Source organism: Genypterus blacodes, unplaced genomic scaffold (genome assembly GCF_046128005.1).
Source record: "Genypterus blacodes isolate CSIRO-AG114 ecotype Tasmania unplaced genomic scaffold, CSIRO-AGI_Gbla_v1 ptg000048l_1, whole genome shotgun sequence".
NCBI classification, from domain to species: Eukaryota; Metazoa; Chordata; class Actinopteri; order Ophidiiformes; family Ophidiidae; genus Genypterus; species Genypterus blacodes.
In genome coordinates this window covers 346,870-369,357 of record NW_027466861.1, presented here as the reverse complement: position 1 = coordinate 369,357, position 22,488 = coordinate 346,870, and the positions used below count along the sequence as shown (strand labels likewise).

The 22,488-nt window shown below is 47.4% G+C and overlaps 2 protein-coding genes across 3 annotated transcripts; both read right to left on the bottom strand.

The window, feature by feature from the left end:
* Nucleotides 1-74: 74 nt before the first annotated feature.
* On the bottom strand, nucleotides 75-4,992 carry yars1 (tyrosyl-tRNA synthetase 1). 2 transcript variants are annotated; one of them, XM_076149761.1, is made up of 14 exons: nucleotides 4,885-4,992; nucleotides 4,091-4,160; nucleotides 3,794-3,940; nucleotides 3,538-3,713; nucleotides 3,329-3,458; nucleotides 3,161-3,241; nucleotides 2,702-2,794; nucleotides 2,480-2,615; nucleotides 2,315-2,400; nucleotides 2,096-2,228; nucleotides 1,890-2,002; nucleotides 1,406-1,599; nucleotides 1,174-1,315; nucleotides 75-738 (listed from the first exon to the last, which is right to left on the bottom strand). In XM_076149761.1, exons 2-14 carry the CDS (start codon nucleotides 4,145-4,147, stop codon nucleotides 628-630), a joined length of 1,599 nt encoding a protein of 532 aa, XP_076005876.1. In that variant the 5' UTR covers nucleotides 4,148-4,160; nucleotides 4,885-4,992; the 3' UTR covers nucleotides 75-627. The 2 variants fall into 2 exon arrangements, with proteins under 2 accessions (XP_076005876.1, XP_076005874.1); XM_076149759.1 differs by lacking the exon at nucleotides 4,885-4,992 and having other exon boundaries at nucleotides 4,091-4,285.
* Nucleotides 4,993-6,709: 1,717 nt separating this feature from the next.
* Nucleotides 6,710-21,447, bottom strand: mfsd2ab (MFSD2 lysolipid transporter A, lysophospholipid b). Its single transcript, XM_076149762.1, has 14 exons — nucleotides 21,243-21,447; nucleotides 18,671-18,796; nucleotides 17,131-17,255; nucleotides 13,329-13,452; nucleotides 12,792-12,870; nucleotides 12,530-12,696; nucleotides 12,322-12,412; nucleotides 11,902-12,020; nucleotides 11,430-11,513; nucleotides 10,032-10,115; nucleotides 9,736-9,848; nucleotides 9,410-9,553; nucleotides 8,896-9,072; nucleotides 6,710-8,669 (listed from the first exon to the last, which is right to left on the bottom strand). Exons 1-14 carry the CDS (start codon nucleotides 21,321-21,323, stop codon nucleotides 8,615-8,617), a joined length of 1,569 nt encoding a protein of 522 aa, XP_076005877.1. The 5' UTR covers nucleotides 21,324-21,447; the 3' UTR covers nucleotides 6,710-8,614.
* Between the last annotated feature and the right edge of the window lie 1,041 nt (nucleotides 21,448-22,488).

The window sequence follows — 22,488 nt, the reverse complement described above, 5'->3', positions numbered from 1 at the left end:
AAAGTGTACAGTTGTTACTTCTATAAATAAAGTAAAAATGTATTAAAAAAAACATTATGTTGCTTCATTCTTCACAGATAAACACATATTTCATTTTTTGTTGACCAAAAGAGTTCTGGCAGCATTTATTTCACAATGAAGCACAATTTGATGATATAACCATTAAGGTCCAGATATTGATTTGTGTACAGTCGTCCTATAATACAAAGCTGACCCTGTTCATGTACATGTGATGGATGAAAACATACTATATCTGGCAGACGTGAACACGTGGGATCACCTGTTTGCAAGAAATCATCATTATCGCAATAACGAAAAGGAAATCTATCCAGTCACGTGTGTCTGTTTTGCAGTACATTTGCACTGTATTTCTGATGTAAGTGGATTAGTTGCCTGGTAACAGCACAATACAGAATTATGGTAGAATAATGACGTGATTAGTTTGGATTGTGGCATTATTGATGTGATTATACAAATTAAAATGTCCTTTCCTTAGAAAAAATTATCTAAGCAAAGTAGGATGAATTCTGAGTTCAAACCATCTCAGACTTTTTGTCCAATCTTCCTCCCAAGAAAATGTGCGGATGAGCTTTGACCCCTGTTGCCACGGTGATGAAAACACTGCGTCTAACTGATGTTGCCTCCTTTCAGTGTCTTACATGTGATCTGTCCCAGTTTGGTCATCAGCTGCTTGTCTTTCCACTGAGCGACGCACTCATCCGATACCTTCAGGTCCACCTGAGGAGGCAAACCAACAGGCTCACAACTCCTCACGCCAACATGTGACAGTGTTTCTTTCTGTTACACACACACTCGCCCACAGCAAACCACTCCCTTTAGGTGAACTCATATTGCTCGATGGCCCTTTGAGGTTCACAGGCTTCAATGTTTGACTGTGATCTCCCAAAGTTCGGCCACCTCTACTACAAATATACTACTTACTTTACATACATAGAGACAGACTTGTACTTGTAAATACTGAAATATTGAAGACTATATATACACTTGTTACATTTGGAATGACTATGTATATCACATTTAGTTTTTATCTGTCTATCTGGTTATTTGTGTTCTTGTAAATAATGTAAATACGTTAAAAAAGAGATGCTGATATTGAACTTTTTGTCCACGTTTAACAAGTAAAACATAAACGTGTGTGTTTTTAAACCATACCTGTAGTTTCTCCCACACCTTCTTCTTTGGGTTCAATCTCTCGTCTGGTTTCCCCGTTTCAAATCCCTGGATGAAGACCCGTTCCCCTGGCGATGACCCCTCAGGGGCATCCAGAGGCTCCACCCTCTTGGGCTCCCCTTCGCTATAAAGCAGAAGAAATACAGCATGTAAATGAATGAGGAGTGCATGTCTGTGTCTGTGTATGTGTGTGTGAAATGGAGATGACACGTACATGGTGGAACACAGCAGCATGGCCTGGGACTCAATCCCGCGCATCTTCTGGGGCTTCAGATTGCACAGCAGCAACACCGTCCTGTCCTGCAAGTCCTCCTGGGAAATGTAGGCCACCAGCCCGCTGACCACAGTCCTGGGCTCCGCCTCTCCCACGTCAATCTTCTCCAGGTACAGCGAATCTGCGTCCGGATGCTGAACGACGACACCAGACCAGCATCATCTCAACACAATATATTAACTGATATACTGATAGACGTCGGATTTTAAGTCGATCAGGCATCTCTGTCATTCAACACCAACGGTTGAATTTGGCATTTGGCTTTCTTATGTTCTTTTTATCAGTATGAGATTAAGAATAAAATAGTTTACATCTCATCATCCATTTGTATGTTTTGTTCTTTTCTTCCATATTGGCTGCAGACTTCAACACTTCCTTGTTGTCAGATTGAATAAAGCAAACAAAGTGCAGCGTCACCTCCTACCTTCTCCACACTGATGATCTTGCCCACTCTGATGTCCAGTCTGGAGGGAACCAACTCATCATCATCTCCTCCTCCTCCTCCTCCGCCTGCCTTGGCACCTTTACCGCCCGATTCTGATCACACACACAAACATCTGTAAATCTCCTTCACCTGATCACGTCACTGTGGGTTTGAGTGATGAGAGGAAATGATGAAGGAACACCGACTCTTTGAGGGGTCCGGGTAGGCGGTGTTGGAGAGTTTGCGGAGCTCTGGAGACTGAAACTTCTTCCTGATGGGGTCCAGCAGCTGGTTTAGTTCCGCTTCCACTGAGGCCTTCAGGTCTCCAGGGTGGATCAGCTGACAAGGAGGGACATGATGGTTAGTCACAGACACCCAGAGGTGCAGTCAGGGCGGGATAGATGGAGGTTTTGGTTTTGCTTTACCTCCTCTGCAAAGTCCTTCTCCACCTCCTCGAACATGGTGTAGACTTTATCTCCGCCCCACTTGGCGTCTCTTTTGATGGAGAACACTGAAGATCGACATCATACTTTCCGTTAACAGGTGGTGGGAAAAGAAGAAACAAAGATGAAGGGATGAATCTTTTCTACCTCCGCGCAAAGGGAAGACGACGTATCTGACGAAGGAGAGGACGCCGTTGTTCTGGATGTTTCCCGGCTCACAGAAGGCCTTCTTCAGCTTCTTCTTCACGTCCTCCTTAGTGTCCAGCAGATCGATCTTCGACTCCTGAAGGCACAACAAATCAATGACATTTCTGCGCACACACACGCTTCCTAGACAAAAGAAAAGAACAACGCGCCGGCCGTCCTTACTTCCTCTGACGAGCTCATCTTGGCCCCCGTCAGTCCAGGCACCATGGGGTTCATCAGATGGGAGCGCTTGGCGTAACCAAGAGATGGCAGATACTGCAGAGAAACAACAGTCACACTCACCATTTCAAAAATCATGTTTTAAACTCTCAATTTCATGAGACTCTCTCTATAGACACTGTGAAAAATAGTTTTCTTGTATCGTTTGCATGTAGACGTAGTAAACGAGCCATCAGCATTAGTTTGATGTCAAGTAGAGACAAATTCTAAAAATAATGAGGTTCTGGCTTGTACCTCAATTCTTATGTTAAAGCAGCACTATGTCATTTTGCCGCCCTCTTGTGTTATTGTCATTTACCTACATTCATGTTCACAACTTCCAAAGCACCTTAGTTATACAAAATAAAGTTAGAGGCACAGCAAAATAGTTCCAAAGTGTAGCTTTGAACAGGAAGTGAGCACCTTCTCTGCCAGAGTGAAGATCTTTCTTTGGTCCACTCCTCCAAACTGGGCGTCCACCTTCAGGTACTCCTCATCCAGAGCCTGGGGACCAGAACAAAAGCACCTTTTAACACTTCGCCCTGAAGGTTTCAAAGGAAGCTACAGCTGCAGTCAGTGGGCGTCTGGTACCTGCAGTAAGGGGTAGAGGAGGCCACTGAGCAGAGGATGCTCCACCTGTTTCACCACCTCAGCTCCGGCCTTCTTGGCGTCGTGCTCCGTCACCATGGAGGACAGGCGGTACACGTCCAGATTATACTCTCTTGACAAAAACATGGACATTGTAAGATTTGTGTTTTTGTCATTTGTTTGTTTTTTGTCAACGGCGACGCACAACCGACCTGCTGAGCTGGTAGTCGGTTCCTTTCACGAACTTGAGCTTTTCCAGCGGCACCCCGATGCTCTCCAGCATGGCCTTGATGACCTGTTCATAGTACTGCACCCTGAGCTCCAGCAGCTCCCAGGGAGCCTTCATGTTGTCCAGGTAGGCGTGTAGATCTGCAAACAGGATAGTGACCTACGGGGAAAGAAGGGAGACGATTTAAGGAATGACTGAGGAGTTTCCGGCTGCACAGGTGTATGAAGACGTTTGCTCACCTCACAGCCGGCCTTTAGGAAGTCTGCGATCTTAGACATGGGAACAAAGTAGGCAACATGGGGTTTGCCTGTTGTCGCTGTACCCCAGTAAACCTTCAGCTCTCTCTCCTGAAGAACCTGCTTTATCTTCTCCTCTCCAAGAGACTCCTGCAACACACACACGCAGAGTTAACACCCTTATTTATTCACACACAGCCAGGTGTGTTCATAAGGTGAAGAACTGCAGTAATGCATTTAAAGTAAACAATTTGATCTCACAATTTGGTCTGTCTGTCTGTGCGTGCATGCGATATCTACCTGCAGGTTCCTTGTGATGAGTTGGAACTTCTCATCTGGACTCAGTTGTTCTGCCATGATGCAGCTCTTTCTATGAGGAGCACAGCCACAGGAGTTTTAGTCAGCCTTCACCTGTGAGTTGCCTGGTGATAACAGTGTGTGACGCCGGCACCAAAAGAGCCATGTGTGAACTTCGTCAGAACGACCACAGCGGGCAGCTCACTAGAGCGCCCCGGTGACTATGAATGAACGGATAGGTGTTAGGGATAAACAGTGAGTCATGTTGCCTGACGGCCCGGTGAGTTGCCCCAGAGACGCCTTACTGAAATGACGAACCCACCCGTGAGTCTACTACGAGTCCTTCAGGTTTAACCAAAGAGAAATACGGAGCATCTGTGGGTACGGTACCAGGACTCGCAATACTGGTACAAAAGCAATCTTACATACCCGTGGAAACCGACAGAGCTAAGCGGAAGTTGACGTCGCGTTAAACCGATTGAAGCCATCGACACAGAAACATTCCATATGTATTATTAGACATTTTAGTTCCACTTGAACAGATTTTTCCTGGTTTTGACATCTGTCTTCACTGCAAGGACCGCTCGGGAGCGTTGAGCCACCTGATAACACGACCACTGAATAATGTGTTGCACTGGCTAATGTGTAGCCGGCTAACTCTCCCATGTGCAGTCAATGGGAGCTGGCCAGTGTTGACATCGCGGTCTGTGGTATCGACTGTGCGATCGGATCGATTTACGAGCAATAACAAATCACACAGCAAACATACAGCTGCCGCGTTAGAGCTTCGGACTTACCTGATAAACGGCCGCTTAGTGTGGGACGAGCTGACGGTGAGGAGCCGGTGGATGTGTTAGTGTTGCATCAGCGACGGACCGAGCTCGGCATCGACTCACCCAGACTCCAGACAGAAGCAATCGAGCGCAAGCTAACGATGTCAGACGTCAAAGAAAGATTTATTGCTTCCAACATTCACATGTATTGATGTTCTTCTGTGTGTTGACTATTTACAAACTGAAACCACATTTGTCACATTTAACCCACTTAACTATTGTACAAATGTAATTCAGACAAACATGCATCCAGAGTGCATGACCTGTGTAAGTAAACGTGAAAGGTCACCAAATTATCTGCTTTCTTGTCATTCATAAATATTCAGATTGTTTGCAGGTCGCTGTAGTAGAAAAAATTTTACTCCCACCAGGTTTCGAACCTGGTGTGTTACGATATTACACCATAGGAGTCTGAGAGGTTGCTACAGCGCCCTGCAGTGGAGACATGAGGCATGACAGGCTGCAATGCTAAAGTCGAGCTTACCTGCTCTAAATTTTCCAACTACTTGAGTGAAAATAATTTGACATTTCAGAACACAAGTGTTGCAATTTCAATGCTCATTATAAGTCAAGTGCAACTCTAATTGTTTGACCAGAGCCCCCAGTTAGCCAGCAAGTCTCAAGGTGAGTCCAGACACACACACTTGCAAAGCTACCCGGCATCATACGCTGCATCCTGTCTGGACTCAAACCTCGACTCAGCCCGTTTCCACCCCCCACAAGGAGGACGAGGGGTTGGATTTTTGGGAGGCACCTACTCTACCGTCGTCATTGTCAATTTCCTTAAAATTAGTCGAGTTAAATTCATCTAGTGAAAAATTTGTCCAGACGAGGTCAAGCATGAGATCACACACTAACACAAAGCAAACACGCAGCATTGTGTGTTTGAAAGAAGAAGGCTCAGAGGGCTTTTGAATTGAGAACACACGGGCTCTCGAGTATGGAAAACAGCATTAAAGTAACAAACACAGATACAAGTTACATACACAGCAGAGTGTGAGCATGTGTGAGTGTGCAACATCCAGCAAGAAACATGTAAAGTCCTGCAAACTCCCTCCACATAAGCATCAGCAGCGTTTGGTTCCTACCTGTTGCTGTCATCTCGTTGTGCAGAAACAAAGCATAGATTTCAAAAAGGTTTTAATTCTTTCTAATGGTAGAGTCATATTGACAAACTGTGACTAACTGCTGATGATGTTTATACATGTACTGTACATATAAGTATCTATGGAGCAAGGTTTATGTTTGTGTGTGAATGTGCTGAGCTTGGTTTGGTCCACATGTCAGCTGTGACACTGTGCCCAGCTGGAGAGCATCTTTAATCGACACACCGCAGAGACACAAATATGCATCCACAGTGATTTGCCTCTTTTTTCTCTGATCATTGTGTTATTATGGCTGACCAAAAGTGTCTACACAAGGTGTTCCAGACATTAATTGCTCTGTAATGATGCTGGTTATATTGTTCATAATGTCATCACAGTGTGTGTTGGAAGTATAAGGTCAGAGGTTAATTTAAGCTCATTGTGCTATAAAATAAATGAACACAGGGTGGCAGCATTGAGCTGCAAATCCAACTGGATTTATAAGATTCCATGGGATTTCACAAATTATTTCTTTTGTAACAATATAAACAGCAAACTCATGTTTACCAGTAAGTGTTTCGTGAATAGATTTAGATTGATTTGGGTTCAATTATTCAGTCTCCTGCTGCTCCACATACCTTTGAGGAGTTATTTATTGTAAATAGTGGGTCAAAGTCACTCAAACAATTAACAGCCACATCTCATTCACAGTACACTTATCAATTAGTATTTATTAACAATCTTTTCAGTTCACCATTTTTCCTTAAATAGCTACAGTACATCAGTGTACATCAGTTCATCATCAATGCAGACAAATATCAAAGATATGTACAGGTTTACATACACTATATACATATGCACAGGAGGCGTGTACACAAGGCTTGCATGTCCCTGTGGGATTAAACACGTTTGGCAGCAGCCTCAAGAGTCACGAGGGAAAATCACTGATGATCCCATAAAAAGGAAAATACAGTGACAAAATAAAACAGATGAGACATTTACAGGATGTACACGGGGGGTGCGGCGGGGCGGGAACGTCACCGCGTTGACGGCCTCCCACAGAAAAAGGAAACGCGCCAACGCGGGGATCGACGGCGAAAGACGCAGAGGAAAGAGGCGCCCCCTTGTGTTCAGAATCAACACTAGTTGGAGATGAAACAGTATGTATAACATATCGCACCGTATGTATTCAATTCCCATACCAACGGATAGGAAACAGGACAATCCTAATTTTCATCACACGGACTGAGATGATCACAAAAGTTGCTGGTTGTCCCACTTACAAACACACAAACCCACACACACAAAAAAACATTCCAAAAAAAACACCCAAGGGAGACGACGAAGAAGCTCACATCATCATCCGCGCATCACTTTATTTCACTGTTCTGTGCTTCCCTTTTGTTGGCATGCATACTGAGTGTAAACGGTAGCCGTGGCAACGTGCATTAAAAAGGTGTGCGAATGTTTTAAAAAATGAACTCCCCCGCCCGACCGTCCGCACACATCACGCTTCTCCCAGTTTGTCTTTTCGAAATCTCCTTCATTCTCAATTTAACTCTTGTCCTAACGACCTCACAGGGCTTAAATAGACTTAAATACTGACTTTGCAGCAACATAACAGTAAAATCAAAACTAATAAATATCTCTTTAAATAAAGAAAAGCGCTAAATTAGTACCAGATGCATTCACAGTTCTGCTCAGTGTGAAGTCAAAGCGCTGCCAGAGAAGACTCCCTCTTCTTCTTCTTCTCTGCTCTTCAGTAGCTATGGCATAAATAACGTAATAAAGTCTGGATGAACGTCGCCGTTCCCTGTGCAAATTAACCGTGTTAACTGCTGTAGTGGTTTGAGTGCTATGGCGGGAGGTAAATCTCATGAACGCCGTCTCTTTGGGAAAAAAAAACGGGATGGGAATGCCAGAAGACGGACGCAATCTGTCCCAACCAAGGCGTGTCTGTAAACTAAGTGCCAGGAGAAACTACAGTACAAAAGAGCTCAATATCAAACCGCAGTTGATTCTGGTAGAAAAACACACTGCTGTCAAAAAGAACAGTTTGTCACGCAATCGAACACGGGGAGAAACGTTTCCGCAAACTGGCTGAAAAGCCACGGCTCTGAAATTAAGGCGTTAATAGTTCCACGTTTCTCTCCCCGTGGTTAGGTTTCAAGTTTGCCTTGTGATGCGGGAACATACACGAGATGGAAACCGTCCGGGTCTGACCAGGAGCGCCGCTCTGATGGCAGCGGAGAGGAGAGAGAGAGAGATAGAGAGATAGAGAGAGAGAGAGAGAGAGAGAGAGAGAGCGTTCTCACATTTTAACATTTTGTGCAAAGACCATTCTTTAGAAAACAAAAAAAAAGTTTTTGCAGTCCACAGCTCAGAGTGAGGCTGGTCTGAGGTCTGACTGAAACACTGAGACTGCAGATGGCAGCAGAGCTGTGATGACGAAGGCCTCAGCACGGCAGCGTCGGGGGGAAGGGGGGAAATCAAGTTCGGCGCCGTTGCTGACCATGGCAGGTCTGGCGCCGGGCTCCCGATGGTTTGGTCGCAACCCGGCGCAAAGCCAGCAGCCAGTCGCTTGGTCCAGGAGCTTCCATCGAAGCACCTCAGACCATGTTGTTCAGTTCTGTGGAGTCGGTGTCTGAATCCGCCTCACTGTCCCTGCAGAGGAGAGCACAGAGTTCAGCTTCACTCAGGAATGTGAGGCTGGGTTTCAAATGGACTCACTATCACTTTAAAAAAAGGGAACTTATTTGTTATTTCTGAAAATTATTGGAAGGAATGGAACCCTCGGGACACACAGACGACTGGACCCATCCCTCATAATGTGCCTTGCCCGTGGGCCCGTGGGCAAGGGGGGGTTTTGGCTCTACGCTCGCCTGCTTACCGCATTTCTTGCAGCAGCTTGCGGTTGCCTTGCCTCCGCTCCTCGTCGATGGGGTAGAAGAAGAGTATGACCAGGCCGATCAGGATGAGGACGATGGGAGCCGCCGAGACCAGAACCTTCAGGGTTAAGTCCACCTCCTTGGGCTGAGAGCAGCCGCGAGTGATGTAGCCCGCAAAGCTACAGGGGAGGAAGAAGAAGAAGAAGAAACTCAACACACAGGCCTCAGAGAGTGAACGTCACCACACTAAACTCCTATGCTCCTCAAACACACACACACACACACACACACACACACACACAACTGTACTTAACCTAATTAGGCCACAGTGGCGTGATGTGCTTTGATGTGGGATTTGCATGCTGGGAGATTTGGTTTAGTCCGACATCGTGCCTTTCTTTGCTTTGTGCGAGTGTGTCACACCAACTGACCTCCCCCACATACTTTCACCATGAGCTGAGTGTGTGTGCGTGTGCATGTGCGCGTGCGCGTGCGCGTGTGTGTGTGAGCACTCACTCTAGGCTGAGCGTGGACACGCCCAGTGAGACTCCGGAGGCGAACTTGGTGAAAAAGACGTAGAAGGAGTAGAAGAGGGCCTCGTGTCCGGTGGAGTCGGGGTTCTGCACCTTGAAATCATCGACGACATCTGGCAGCATCGACCTGAGAGACAAAGAGGGGGAGGGGCCTGAGTGCCGAGCATGCAATTGGACGATTCCAGTCTGTTGTTTAGGCGACGATTCAGTATCAGAACTCTCACAAAACTGCATTACAGTTAAATTAGAAAAATAAATAAGAGAAATAAAATAATGAAATATATACTGTATATATGAAAGGAGTGTTACCAGGGCAACAGGAAGGCTGCAGCCACTCCGACCCCGGAGGCGAAGGAGACGACGTAGGTGACGTACAGGTTACTCTTCAAACACACCACCAGGATCATGAAGGGAACCACAGTCTGGAGAGACAAACACACACACACACAGTCACCAACCATGGCTGGGCCTACAGGTGGCGCCAACGCCTTCAAACGCGGGCGTCGTGTCAAAGCAGCTGACGCCCAGACTGACGGGACCAAGCAACACTTGGTCCCGTCAGTCTCAGCGAGTATGCGGCGCTGAAACGTGACCGCGGCTCTTACCAGGCTGCCAACGTAAACCGCCGTCTTCTTGCCGAAGCGGGTCAGGAACCACTGCCAGAAGGGGATGGCCAGAGTTGCGGAGAGCTGGAGGGGAAACACAGAGAGAGAGAGGAGAGAGAGCCTGGTTAACCAGCTGACCAAACGCCAAACGAAACATGGACCGAAACCCTCTACAGGGTCCATATACGTGTGACCGAGACCCCTGAGACAAAACCACACACACACACACACACACACACACACACACACACACACACACACACACACACACACACACACACACACACACACACACACACACACACACACACACACACACACACACACACACACACACACACACACACACACACACACACACACACACACACAGCCAATCACAGCGGAGCGTGTGAAAGACAATACGGGGGGGGAGGAGATGAACCCCGGCGTGGAACCGTACTTTTCTCATAACTCTCTTGTGGTTTCTCACTTTTGAAGAAATACGCATTATTGCTTCACTTCCTTTTTTAGTATACCGCTACTTCCTGGATGACACCACCATCATCATCATTACGAGCATTTATTGTCTTCATCAAACCTCCCACTGCAATCTAAAAATGGAGCCAGTGGAGACGATGTTATATCCTGCATGATGTAGTTAAACTTCCTCTTTTTACAACGGGTCGCAAACATTGTGGAATAGTCGTTATTCCACCACAGCTACGTACAATGAGTTACCAGGTTTACACTCCTCACCTGCAGCATTTTATTGGTTAACATCACCTAATTCTTCTTCTTCTCGTCTTCACACGGGCGCTCACATGAGCATCAGGGTTCTCGCTAAATTAATGAGCCGGACTTGACAAGAGGTCATTCCTAACGCCTCCGTAATACTTTCCATAAAGCAAAGGATCAAAGCAGGTAATCTCTTCGCCCTCGCCCACCCGCACCTCCTCTCCTCGCCTTCCCGTGGCTCCTCCCCCCCCCCCCCCTCCGCCCCGCTCGTACAGTGGCACTTCCAATTCATTCATTGGCTTTAATACCGGAGCCGTTCTTGGGAAAGCAAACGTCTGGTCGGCGACGGGATTAGCAGATTAAGCGCTTTGCTGTGGCACCTTGGCCTGTCTGTGGGAACGGGGTGGCATTCAAGGAGAGCAGGCAGGGACTGGCAGGACACACACACACACACACATCATGGACATTAGCAGCTAGGAGACGCCGCTGTCTCACTGGGGGACAGACAGGCCTTGGAATTGGACTTAATTTATGTGGCGACGGTGGGAGGGGAACGCTTTTGTCCTTGAAGCTAAATTATGCCACAGAAATGAGAGAACGTTGTCAGAACCATGGGAACGGTGCACCTACAGTATGTCCGTGAATGTGTGTGTGTGTGTGTATGTGTGTGTGTACACTCACCATGATGAGCAGGAGAATGTTCTGGAAGTCGTTTCTGAAGCCGAGTGTGTAGCTGCAGAACAGAGCAAAATTTCCTTCCAGGAGCTGCAAGACAGGAAAAGTGAAAGTCAGTCAAGTTTTACAACACACACACACACACACACACACACACACACACACACACACACACACACACACACACACACACACACACACACACACACACACACACACACACACACACACACACACACACACACACACACACACACACACACACACACACACACACACACACACACACACACACACACACACACACACACACCTTAGGAAGGCACGAAGTAAACATGTGTTTCTTGTTCATTAAAAGACAATCAAATGAGTTCGTCAAACAAGCTACACCTGTTTGACGAACTCGAAGTTCTTACACTTTCAATTGAAACGTTTTCTGGAACACCTGCTGTGATTGGAGGCGTGCGTCTCTACTCACCATGAAGCCCAGCGAGGTGAAGAGAAACACCATGACCAGTTTGGTGTAAGGTCCGTGCCCCATCACCAGCCGGATCCCCTGGAAGAAAGACATGGGCTCCGATCTGGGGCGGCTGGACTCTGGAGGGAGGAAGAGAGGGGACCAAACGACGGGAAAAGGTTACACGCAAATTCATGGGGAGTTTCCACAGACACACAGAGCTTCACGAGGAGCCTGCTGACATCAGAAAGTGTCACCGCCGGTCACAAGGTTCCTCATCTAACCAAAGCCTCTGTGGTCTGAGGGAACGTCACATGAGTGCGTCTGATCAGCGTGTATAACTCCATTAGACGGGGGCGTTCGCCGCACGTTTTCATCGAGAGCCAGAGACGCCGTCTGAGGATGTGAAGGCCGTTTTGTTTGGAGGGATGAACTCCTCACCTTTCTGCTCTCTGACGCCGCAGGAAACCACAATGGCACAGAGGATGTAGATCACACAGATGACACCGGAAGCGATCATGTAGGCCACTTTCTATCAGGGACACACACACCCTTAACGTTAGTAAAGGTATCTGTTGGTCGGCGAGCATCGATGTGACGAATACATCAACAAATTTGTGCGTGTGCGTGTGTGTGTGTGTGTGTTTACCGTGTGCTCCAGGGAGATGACAGGCTCGGTGGCGTTGAGCAGGGAGGAGTTGCCGAGCTCCTCCAGGTCCAGACCGGGCACAGGGAGGCAGGGAGCGTTGGCCATGCCCACGATCTGACCCTGGATGGCCGTGCCCAGCACCGTGCCCAGAACCTCCACCGTCATCCCTGAGGGGCGGAGAGACACGGGACGCTGATAAATACCTCGCACGCACACACTGATGGCGTCCGATTACTCCAGAGTGTTAAAGTACAATACTCACTGTACGCTGTGGCCGAGTCTCGCTCCTTCTGCTCGGTGCTGATGAACATGGTGAGGGCGGAGTACGGCACATGGAAGCACTGTCAGAGAAGAAGGAGTAGAAGAAGAAGAGGAGGAGGATGAGGATCGTTTTGGTCATTTCCACCTTACCATTTGTGTGTAAACATATCAACTTCTTCTCTGCCCACTGAGTGAAAACAGGCCAATTTAGTTACTGTCTCTTTAAAAAAAAAGTGGTGACATCATTACGGGTGGGATTGAAAAAAGGACGAGCAGGAGACACACTCATCCTACACGGTTGTGTCAGTGAAGACTTTGGGAACGACGCAACAAAGGAAAGGATTCAAAACCTTAAAATTAAACCTATTTTTCTATTTTGTAATCAAACATTGCGTACACGTACACACTGTACCAGACAGGAGGTACAAGCCGGCCTGCAAAGAGGCCACTGGAGAAACGTTGGATTTCCACATGTGCATTTTGGATGTAAGGAACAAGGGAGCATTCATTAGGAGTGTGTGTGTGTGTGTGTACTCACAGTCTGAAGGGTTTGGAAGGAGCAGTAGAAGAAGAGGTACCACAGCACTTTGCCATCCTCAAACGGGGGAACGAACCATATGAGGAAATAGGCCAGCACGGCGAAGGGAGTGGACACCATGATCCTGCAGAGGGACGCAGAAGGAAACCACGTGAGGAAACCACAACAACAACAACAACAACAGACCGAAAGCATCAACCCGCTGCCATGAGTCTGTAAACAAGGCGCCTGTGTGCCGAGAGGGGCCACTTGTTACAGAATGAACTCGGTCTCCATTACCAGTGAATCTCCCCCTTTTCACGGGTTGGCCAGATACTCCACAGTGCGCCCACTGTTTGGACGTTTGGCGCTCTGAGTTAACGAGTTACATCATGTCGTGTCCTCGGCCAGGAAGGTTAGGTGTTATTTGTTTGTTTGTTTCTGAGCAGGATTACCCAAACATGTAACACACGGATTTCAGTGAAACAAGAACAACAACAAACAAGAGCCAGGGAAGAAAACCATTGGGATGCTGGACATGTGACCTCAGTACAGATGCAGAACAGGAAACATCAACCGCCCTGATGATGGCGCTAGAACAACCGGTTCTTGCAATAACTTGAGATGAGTTGGACGTGATAGAATCAAAAGGTTTGTTTGTTTTTGCAGAGCTGAACTAAAGTCTGACGGGGCCCGAGGCAGATTTCACAGAGAGATGTTCATACTTGCATGTAGAGACAGGAGATGAAGACGCCTTCATCACATAACCATGCCTCGGGTGTGTTGGAAAACTGTGCCACGAGTCCGACAGAGGGAAGAATGGAACTTCTACTAGGAACATCTCATTCCATGCATTCTGTGCGTTGAAAGCATCCATGGAATTCTGGGCTGCTTCCTTAGGAATCGCACCGTGACGTCAGGTTGTGTAGGGAAACACAGCCGGGGGATCAGGATGTGTGCGGTCACTTCCTGCCCCGCCCCCCCTTTTCCCCTGAGATGGGACGCTGGCCAATCAGACAGCTTGTGAATGTGCTTATGTGTGACAGGAAGCAGCCAGAGGGGCTCTTGTGACATCAGCAGGTGATTCATCCTCCTCAGACAGGATATGAAGTCACCCCGAGTCATAAAGCTATTGTTGTGCTAATTTGCATATTCAAACAGCGTAACGTTCTGCCACGCAATACTCCAATGAATCCGCAAAGGCACAGCTTCAGTTAGCGTCAGTGCCTTGCTCAAAGGGATTCTAAACCACAAAGCCATCAGCAACTTTCAACCTGTGGGCTTTAATCTTCCCTCATATGTCAATATTGAATTATACAACGAGCTGATCAGTCACCACGTGTGTGTGTGAGGGACTTGCTCTTGCTTCCTCTTTTATAACTGTCCCAGAGTATCCACACCCACACGTCCTGGCGTCAGATTTCAATTTGCTCTGAAATAGCAACTGTGACTGTAGCTGTGACATTATCTGTGTATCTGTGTTATCTGGTGACAGCAGATGTTCAGCATTAGGATGCCAAAGGTGGCTGAAGTAATATGATCTGTGACAGCTTTAACATCATGATAAACAAAGGGGCTCATCAAATCTATATACTATTCTGTCAGATCATCGTCAACAAATCTATCAAATAGTAAATACTAATAAATGAACGATGAGGAGGTTTAGAGGCCTGATTTTAAAGTCAATCCCCCCGATGCATGCTGGGAAATGAAACCTGTCTGCCACTCGCGTCTGCTGCGGCACAAAAACTCATTCACAGCCGCTTGTGCCTTCCTTGAACTCCAGTAACCTCCCCGGATTCCTCAGACGCGTTTAAAACCCAGCCACCGACGCGCCATTGGCTGGCAGTGGTGGTGTGTTCCGAGGCTGGACCAATCGGAGCGCCGCCTCTACTCTTCACCCCTCCCCCGCACATCCTAAAACACAGCGCTTCTGACAAGAGGGGGAGGGGCCGTCGCAGCAGCAGCCGCCCTCGTCTTCCCTGCCTGGAGTGTTTTCTCCTCCTCGCTGTTTCATTCCTGAGCCTGATCGTACAGGCAATCGCTCCACCATCTTTTTTCCTGATGATTCCGACAACATATGGAGGAGGGCGGAACCCGTGTAAAGCCCGCGGCATCCAGCGTGACCCACATATGAGTGTCCCTCCATACGTCAGTGCAGCGTGAACACACACACACCCTAAGCCAACCCATAGAGGCTTCAAAATGCAACAATATAAACACAAGAGAATATTTAAATTGTGAATAACTTGGGAGTCAAAGGCAGCAAGGGAACACGGGGCTGCGCTCCCTTTTCTCCCCCTTTTGTTTTGCTCTTCCAGGAGGTGCGGCTCACAGAATCTAAGCTCGCTCTCACCCTGAATGATCTGGGGCCGATTACACATTTGTAACGCTCGCAAGTTTCATTGCATGTGAAGACATCTGGCGTTTGCAAAACTGCTGTTGCTCAACCACAATAGCTGAACACAACCGGAGTTCCTTTGTGTTCCAATTAAAAATCGTGCAGGTTTTAACCCGCGGGAGAGCGCTGAGGGGCGAGCGCTCGGGTCCCCGGTGGAGACGATCACACCCGGAAACTCTCTGGAGGTTGTATTTAAATACCTATATCTCAGTATGGACGTGCTACACACCCTTCTCAGCAGAGCCCAGGGTGCAGTAAGTCAATCCCTGCGGCACTTATCAATTTAACTACTGCACCCTTTAAAGCATGGGTGCAGAGCTCTCCTTCACACCAGCGAGGCCACACTAATCACACCAGTCTTTCTACTTCTATCAGCTGGTTGCCTTCGCCCTGTTTCTGCTCTCGCCATTGCGCTTGCCGACAAGTTTGACTGCTCTGAGACAACGCCCCCACCCGCACGCACGCTCCGCATTGTGCGTTGCGTCGCTCCAAAATCTCTCCTTTGCAGCCAGATGTTGTGACTGATCGGCCTGAGGACACAAGCAGAATAAGAGGCTCCTGCACCTGTGGAGGAAGTTGAATGATCATACGTCTGCAGCTCTCTGGTTACTTCATCGTAACAGCATGTAAGCGTAGTTGCTGATTACCTCAACCTACTGAGCTGAGATCACAAAGAAAAGGTTGAATCATCCAAGTTCAAGAACACAAGGCACAAATCTCTTGTTGTCTAGAGGAATTTCTCTCAGGCGGAGGGATGCTGGCGAGGTGTAAGCGGACGGAGTTATATTTGTCACTGCCATGTCAAAAGGGCGAGCTGTGGGAAGTCCAGCAGCAGCAGCACAAACAAACACACACACACACACACACACACACCTGCCTGAGTGAAACGATATTTTGTCTAAATCTGTCGCAGTGGAGCTTGAACCCGCACTTAAAAGCTGCTACAGAGGAAGATTTGACTATGATGCGGCTTGTAGTAAAATACCATACATTTTGTGTGTGTGTGTGTGTGTGTGTGTGTGTGTGTGTGTGTGTGTGTGTACAGTGGAGGGAGCTGGAATGTATGTACGCCATGTGTGAGCAAGGGCGGAAGCGGCACGGCAGTAATTGTTCGCCTCTTGTTGCATCAGCATGACCCCTAGTAGCTCTCTGGTGACGCTGCAGTCAGGACATCCACAGCCCCTCCCCCCCCCCCCCCCCCCGCCAAAGGCTCACGCCACCGCAGGAAAATCTTCCACTGAGCTCTGACTCACCAGGCCTCGCACGTGATAGCCTCCTATAAAAAGGGAATTTCAAATATCTTCCTTTGGAATTGCTGATTATGTGTGGGTTGGCTTTTATCCGCAGGGTCACGGGAACGGTTTTTTTAAGGGCCGAGACCCCATGTGGGATTACGGGGGGGGGGAGGGAGCCGGGACGTACCAGGGGAGCATGCGTCCGAAGCGCGTCCATGGGGTGCGGGAGACCAGGAAGCCCACGGTGGGGTCGGTGACGGCGTCCCAGGCTCTGCCCACGAACAGGATGATGGAGGCATAGAAGGGATCCAGCTGTGAGAACGGAAAGACACCAACGAGTGAGAGGAAGCTTGGCGGCACACACACACACAACCAGGTCAATAAAACAGGTCGAGACGCGTCATTCCACATACAAGAAACACAGGAAACACACACACACACACACACACACACACACATCGGGTGGCATAGTTTGTAACAGCAAACTAAAATCCATATTGTTGCATTCTCAGGTGACAGGCTGCGTTACTATGGTGACACGCATCAACATGAACATGTACGATTAAAACTATCTTTCCAAATCCATCAAATGTCATGTGTTCCTTGGTTTGCCGTGACTTTTCGGAGCCTGGGGAAGAACTATTTCTCAAATCCAGGACTTTAGCAGGATTTCCACATCTGTACGATCGCTGCAGGAGATGGATTGATTCAGGCGTTCAAACTTCACAGGCGCCCCCTCACCCATTTCCTCGCCACTCCGACTCTCCTCTGTGCCCCCGATTTATTCTGCAAACAGCCGAGTCCTGTTATTTCTGTCCGTGTTTACGCTTTGACTCATATTTTTGACCTTAAAACGCAGTACGGACAAATACTACGAAATGGAATACGTGTTGACATCGCGTCTGAGCAGTGTCAGCGCTTGGCAGCTCTTCGGCCGGCACCGTGCGGCGAAGAGGAGCCTCTGCGGCCTCCTCACTGTACTGTACACTCTGCTTGCCTGCTGCCTGGCCCGGCGGCCGCCTCAATCTCCGATGCCGCCGGGCCGCACAGAGTCAAACCACGGGAGTCTGGTGACTTGGCCACACAGCCGACAGATTAGTGTCAAAGCCCATTAAAGTGAGCGCCTCCTAATCGTGCCGCTGTCCACCCTCACTTCGCTTCGCCCTGACCCCGTGTCCGCCCCGGCCCCCCCCCCTTCGCTTAAGCCCTTTTGATGTTACAGTTGAGCCCCATTATCGAGTTAATAAGTGAAACCAAAGCAAAGAAAACTTTTTCCCCACCCTGTCATTTTTAGGACAATGGCCCCCGTTGTTGGAGCTCCTGAATGTGGCCTTAATCAAATGTGCTTTCAGGGTACAGAGTGGCACATGGCTCGGGACAGACGGCAGAGGATTCACAGCCCTTCTATCTTTAGCTCATGAAGAGGGACATTTAAAGCGATACGAAAGTGATATTTCAAAGTTGAGATTTTGAGGAACTTCAGAGGTGAACAAGAGCACTGACATCATTCTTGGGGAAGTTGTGGCAGTTGTGGCATCCTTCCAAGTGCCTTCTCATGTTAGTTCCCAGCTTGCTATAGTATAACACAGTTCTATCCACAACATGGATCCATGCAAACCTACCTCGGTCCTCGTAAATGAATATTAAATATCTCCAAAATGAATCAAATAAAGCCCATATTGCTTCAGTGTGTGTGTGTGTGGTGGGGTTTTGGCCTTGTAACTCACCTGAGCCACATCCAGGAGATAGATCTGCAGGAAGAAGCCCAGAGCACATCCTGTCATCTGGTATGGAGCGCCACCAATGGCATAGCAAAGCTTTCTGCAGACCGACAACCTGTTAGCGTGCTCACGCTGAGGAAAAAGAGGGAAAAAAAACAAGAGAAATTGTTAATCGACCAATCAGAATCAAGCCAGGGTTTACGAAACATTTTGTATACAGATGATGTAGTGACAAATAAGCTGGACTTTAAGAGTCTCAGCGCTAAGCATCAGCCGCCGACCTGGCGCCTTTTTAAGCTTTTGGACTTTAGCGGGACCAAGTCATCGTAATTATAGTCCCGGTCTATTCAGCAGCTTCATCTTTAACAGGGTACCTCTGTTTATAAATAGGCGACGTTCTCACCTTTCTTCGTCGCCAACCTGTCAACCCCTGTTTCTCACTGGGACAATAACGTTTCTCTAAGTACCTGACGAGGAATGTGACCTCGTTTCTTAATGGTCAGAGAGTCCTGAGAGGCAGAGATGGACTTTAGCTGGCAAGAAGTTAAGCGTATTTGGCAGAGGCGAGGGGGCCGCGAGGAAGCAAGGCGGCCTTGGTCTTTAACAAGTGCTCCTCTTGTCTAAGTTGTCCCATGGTCGTTCTTCCATTCTCATCTAGTGTAATTATTTCTACACCTGACAGATTTATTGAAGACTATTCTAATAGAGTGCCTAACCTGCCACACAGAACCATTTTATATCACTGTCACCAAGCGACAGAAATGCGGCTGTTACTCTCTGCCGTCCTGACAACACGTTGGTTTTTATCTGGATTGCCAGCTGCTTCCAGATAAGGCAGCCAGCACTCCATGTCCTTGAATCACACACACTTTTCAGCTTTCCCCGAATACGATGGCACAAACCGTCAGTGTCACCACAACTAAATGAACCGGTCTCTGCCTTCATCTTGTTGATACACCCAACCAGGCCTTTGTTTACGTGACACAACGCTGTGTGAGTGAAATGAGATGCCTTAAAAACAGTGGTGATTATTCAAGCCGTAGTGACAGAACACAATGGCTGGTGTTGAACAGGGTCTTTGTGAGAGTGAACACAAACTCACATGCATCATACTTCAGACCTTTACCCTGTCAGGCGTATTCTCTCACAATAGAGACAAGAAGGAGAGTGGGATGTTTAAAATGAAGCATTGGGTGCAACAGTTGCAATATTAACTCCTGCAGGAATCCACTCGGACGACTTTCATGCACCTCCCCCTTCTTACAAACTAATGTGTACCAACCTGAGCTTTACCATCAGGCATATTACGATAGGTGTAGCTGGAATGTGTGTGTGCTACTGTCGCACAGAGGGATGAAGTGTCTGCCAGTCACTCATAAAGAATGTAACGCCCCCTTCACAGCCTGAAACCACACTACTACCTGTACTACCAGCGCTTCCACTAATGATAACTTATCACTGCTCCCTGATAAAACGCTCCGATTGCTGTTCGCTGGGTGACAAATATTTAATCAATACGGCAATCACATGTATTAAATACTTTTGATTTGTCACAACAGTAAGTATTGAAGATAGAAATGTAAATAAAACTAAGATCGTGCATTGTGACAATGATCTGCTGCCTCAGTCTGTATGACACGTCGCCTTGCCTGCCGGCCGGCGCCTTCAGGCACAGTCGGAATTTCAGCCATTACAACAGAAACACACTTGAACTCGGCGAAAGTGAGAGAATATCTTTCTCTCACAGAATATGACGTGTCGGGCGAAAGAAGAATTCAGTGTCGGGTAACAAACATCAGCTGACGTGAAAATAAATCACCGAATTATCGCTCATGACAATCAATTTGAGAGGAGCACTTGAACGCAGCACTGAAAAACTACAAACCCCTATTTGGTGACAGAATCATAAAAAGATATTGCTGTAACGATACAACCCAGCTACCTCACGTTATATTAAGAACCGACTGATTCCTACGTCGTAAATCGATTTTCGGGATACAGCTACAGTGGTCCAGCTGCATTTAGCAATTAATTTAACTACTTTTATGCCAATTAGAATGTCTGAATTAACGAGGGCGGGTCCATGAAAGTCACACACGACCATACATCTAAAGAGGAACACGAAAAATCTTATTTATATATAAATCTGTCCGGGTTTATGGCATAAAACCACATTTGTTTCATTTAACCATGTGACGTTCAAGAGCTAGGGCTGGGTTGGACAGGCTGCTTTACATACGGTATATGCTCTATATAGGGGCTCAGAAGACGGTTGCTTGGTACGTTAAAGCCACAATTATTACGCGTATTCGCTAAAAATCGATAAATTGGGAATTTATTGAGTCACCTCGGAGATATGGGTTTAAATCCCGCGTAGAAAAGCGGGATTTAAACGCATATCTAGGTAGAGGCGCGACTCTGACTCACTACAATCAAATGTCAACTATTCGGAGCACTTCATTCATTCCCAACGCAAGCTCAACACCGATTCAAAGCAGGTCCGACTTGTTTAGGCTCTCTGGTGATTAAATGTATCTAATGAACACTAAATCTGGATTCAGTCAATGAATGGACTCACCTTCTTGATGCCATCCGGGCTGAGCGGTTTGTTCAATAAACTGGCGTTGGAGTATTGTTCTGCGCCTTCTCCTTTCGCCATCGCCGAGCTGAGCTTAATGTCGGAACTTTGTCGCTAAATGAGAACGAAATTGCTGTTTTCCCGTTGGAGTCTGTGAGGAAACACCACGCAGCAGGTCGGACTTCTTTAACAGTGATGCCGTGGAAGCGCTCAGTGGATGGAGTAATTTTTAGACTACGCCCCGCCCCTTTCAATTCACCCCATGTGTGACCCCGCCCCTCAGCCGGTCGCTTCATGCGTTATCACCGCAGACACGCACACACACACACCGAGTCAAGAGAGTAAATCACACGATGGGTGATTTGATAAGCACGAGGTGTAGGAAGAGGATGTTGTCTTGTGAGGAAATATACCTTCGTCTTTCCCATCGCAGCTTGCATTGTTTCTGTATTTTTCCATATTATCCATGATATTCTGTATTTAATTTACAGCTTATCATTATATTGTTTTTGGAACATGAGCAGGGAAATCATCCTCATCATTAAAGGACAGATGACACCCATGAGAGCCACGTCTCAAAGCTTTAATGTCATTTAAAAGCACACATGTAGAAAGTACACAGTCAACCAAGCCAAGCCAACAACTACACACCTTACACACATAGTCAGTCGCGTACATCTGAAGAGTTAAAGTACCCCCACCTAGGCTCAACAAGTCTGTAAACATACTTCAGTGCACAGGATCCGGATCCAAATCCAGACCTGCATCCGATCATACCTACGATGAGATCACCTTTGGGTTTGAACTTCCATGGAAATCAGAACTTGTGACAAAGCTGACAAACCAATGTGTTTAGCTTCATCAATAACCCTCCCCCCCCCAACTCATGATAAGGCTAAAAACCAGTTTAGCCTCAGTTTGAGACAAACTCAGATCAAATCCCCTTGGGCACCGTTGGCAAGACCTGGGTGGAGTTGGAAGGAGATTATGTTGAAAGGCAACAGGCGACAGGCTCACAACCTCAATCAACCTTTGTAATATCACGCCACATATGCTGCAGATTAACATACTGTTTTGTCCTTATTAATCAATGATGTGGTGCCAACTCAAACCACAGGTTTCTATAGATCTATAGATGAATATATAAAAAAGTATATATTTGAATATACCCTCAAATGATCTAAATGAGTGTGTGTGTGTGTGTGTGTGTGTTTGTGTGTTTTGCTTTAGTTAAATCTTCACAGGT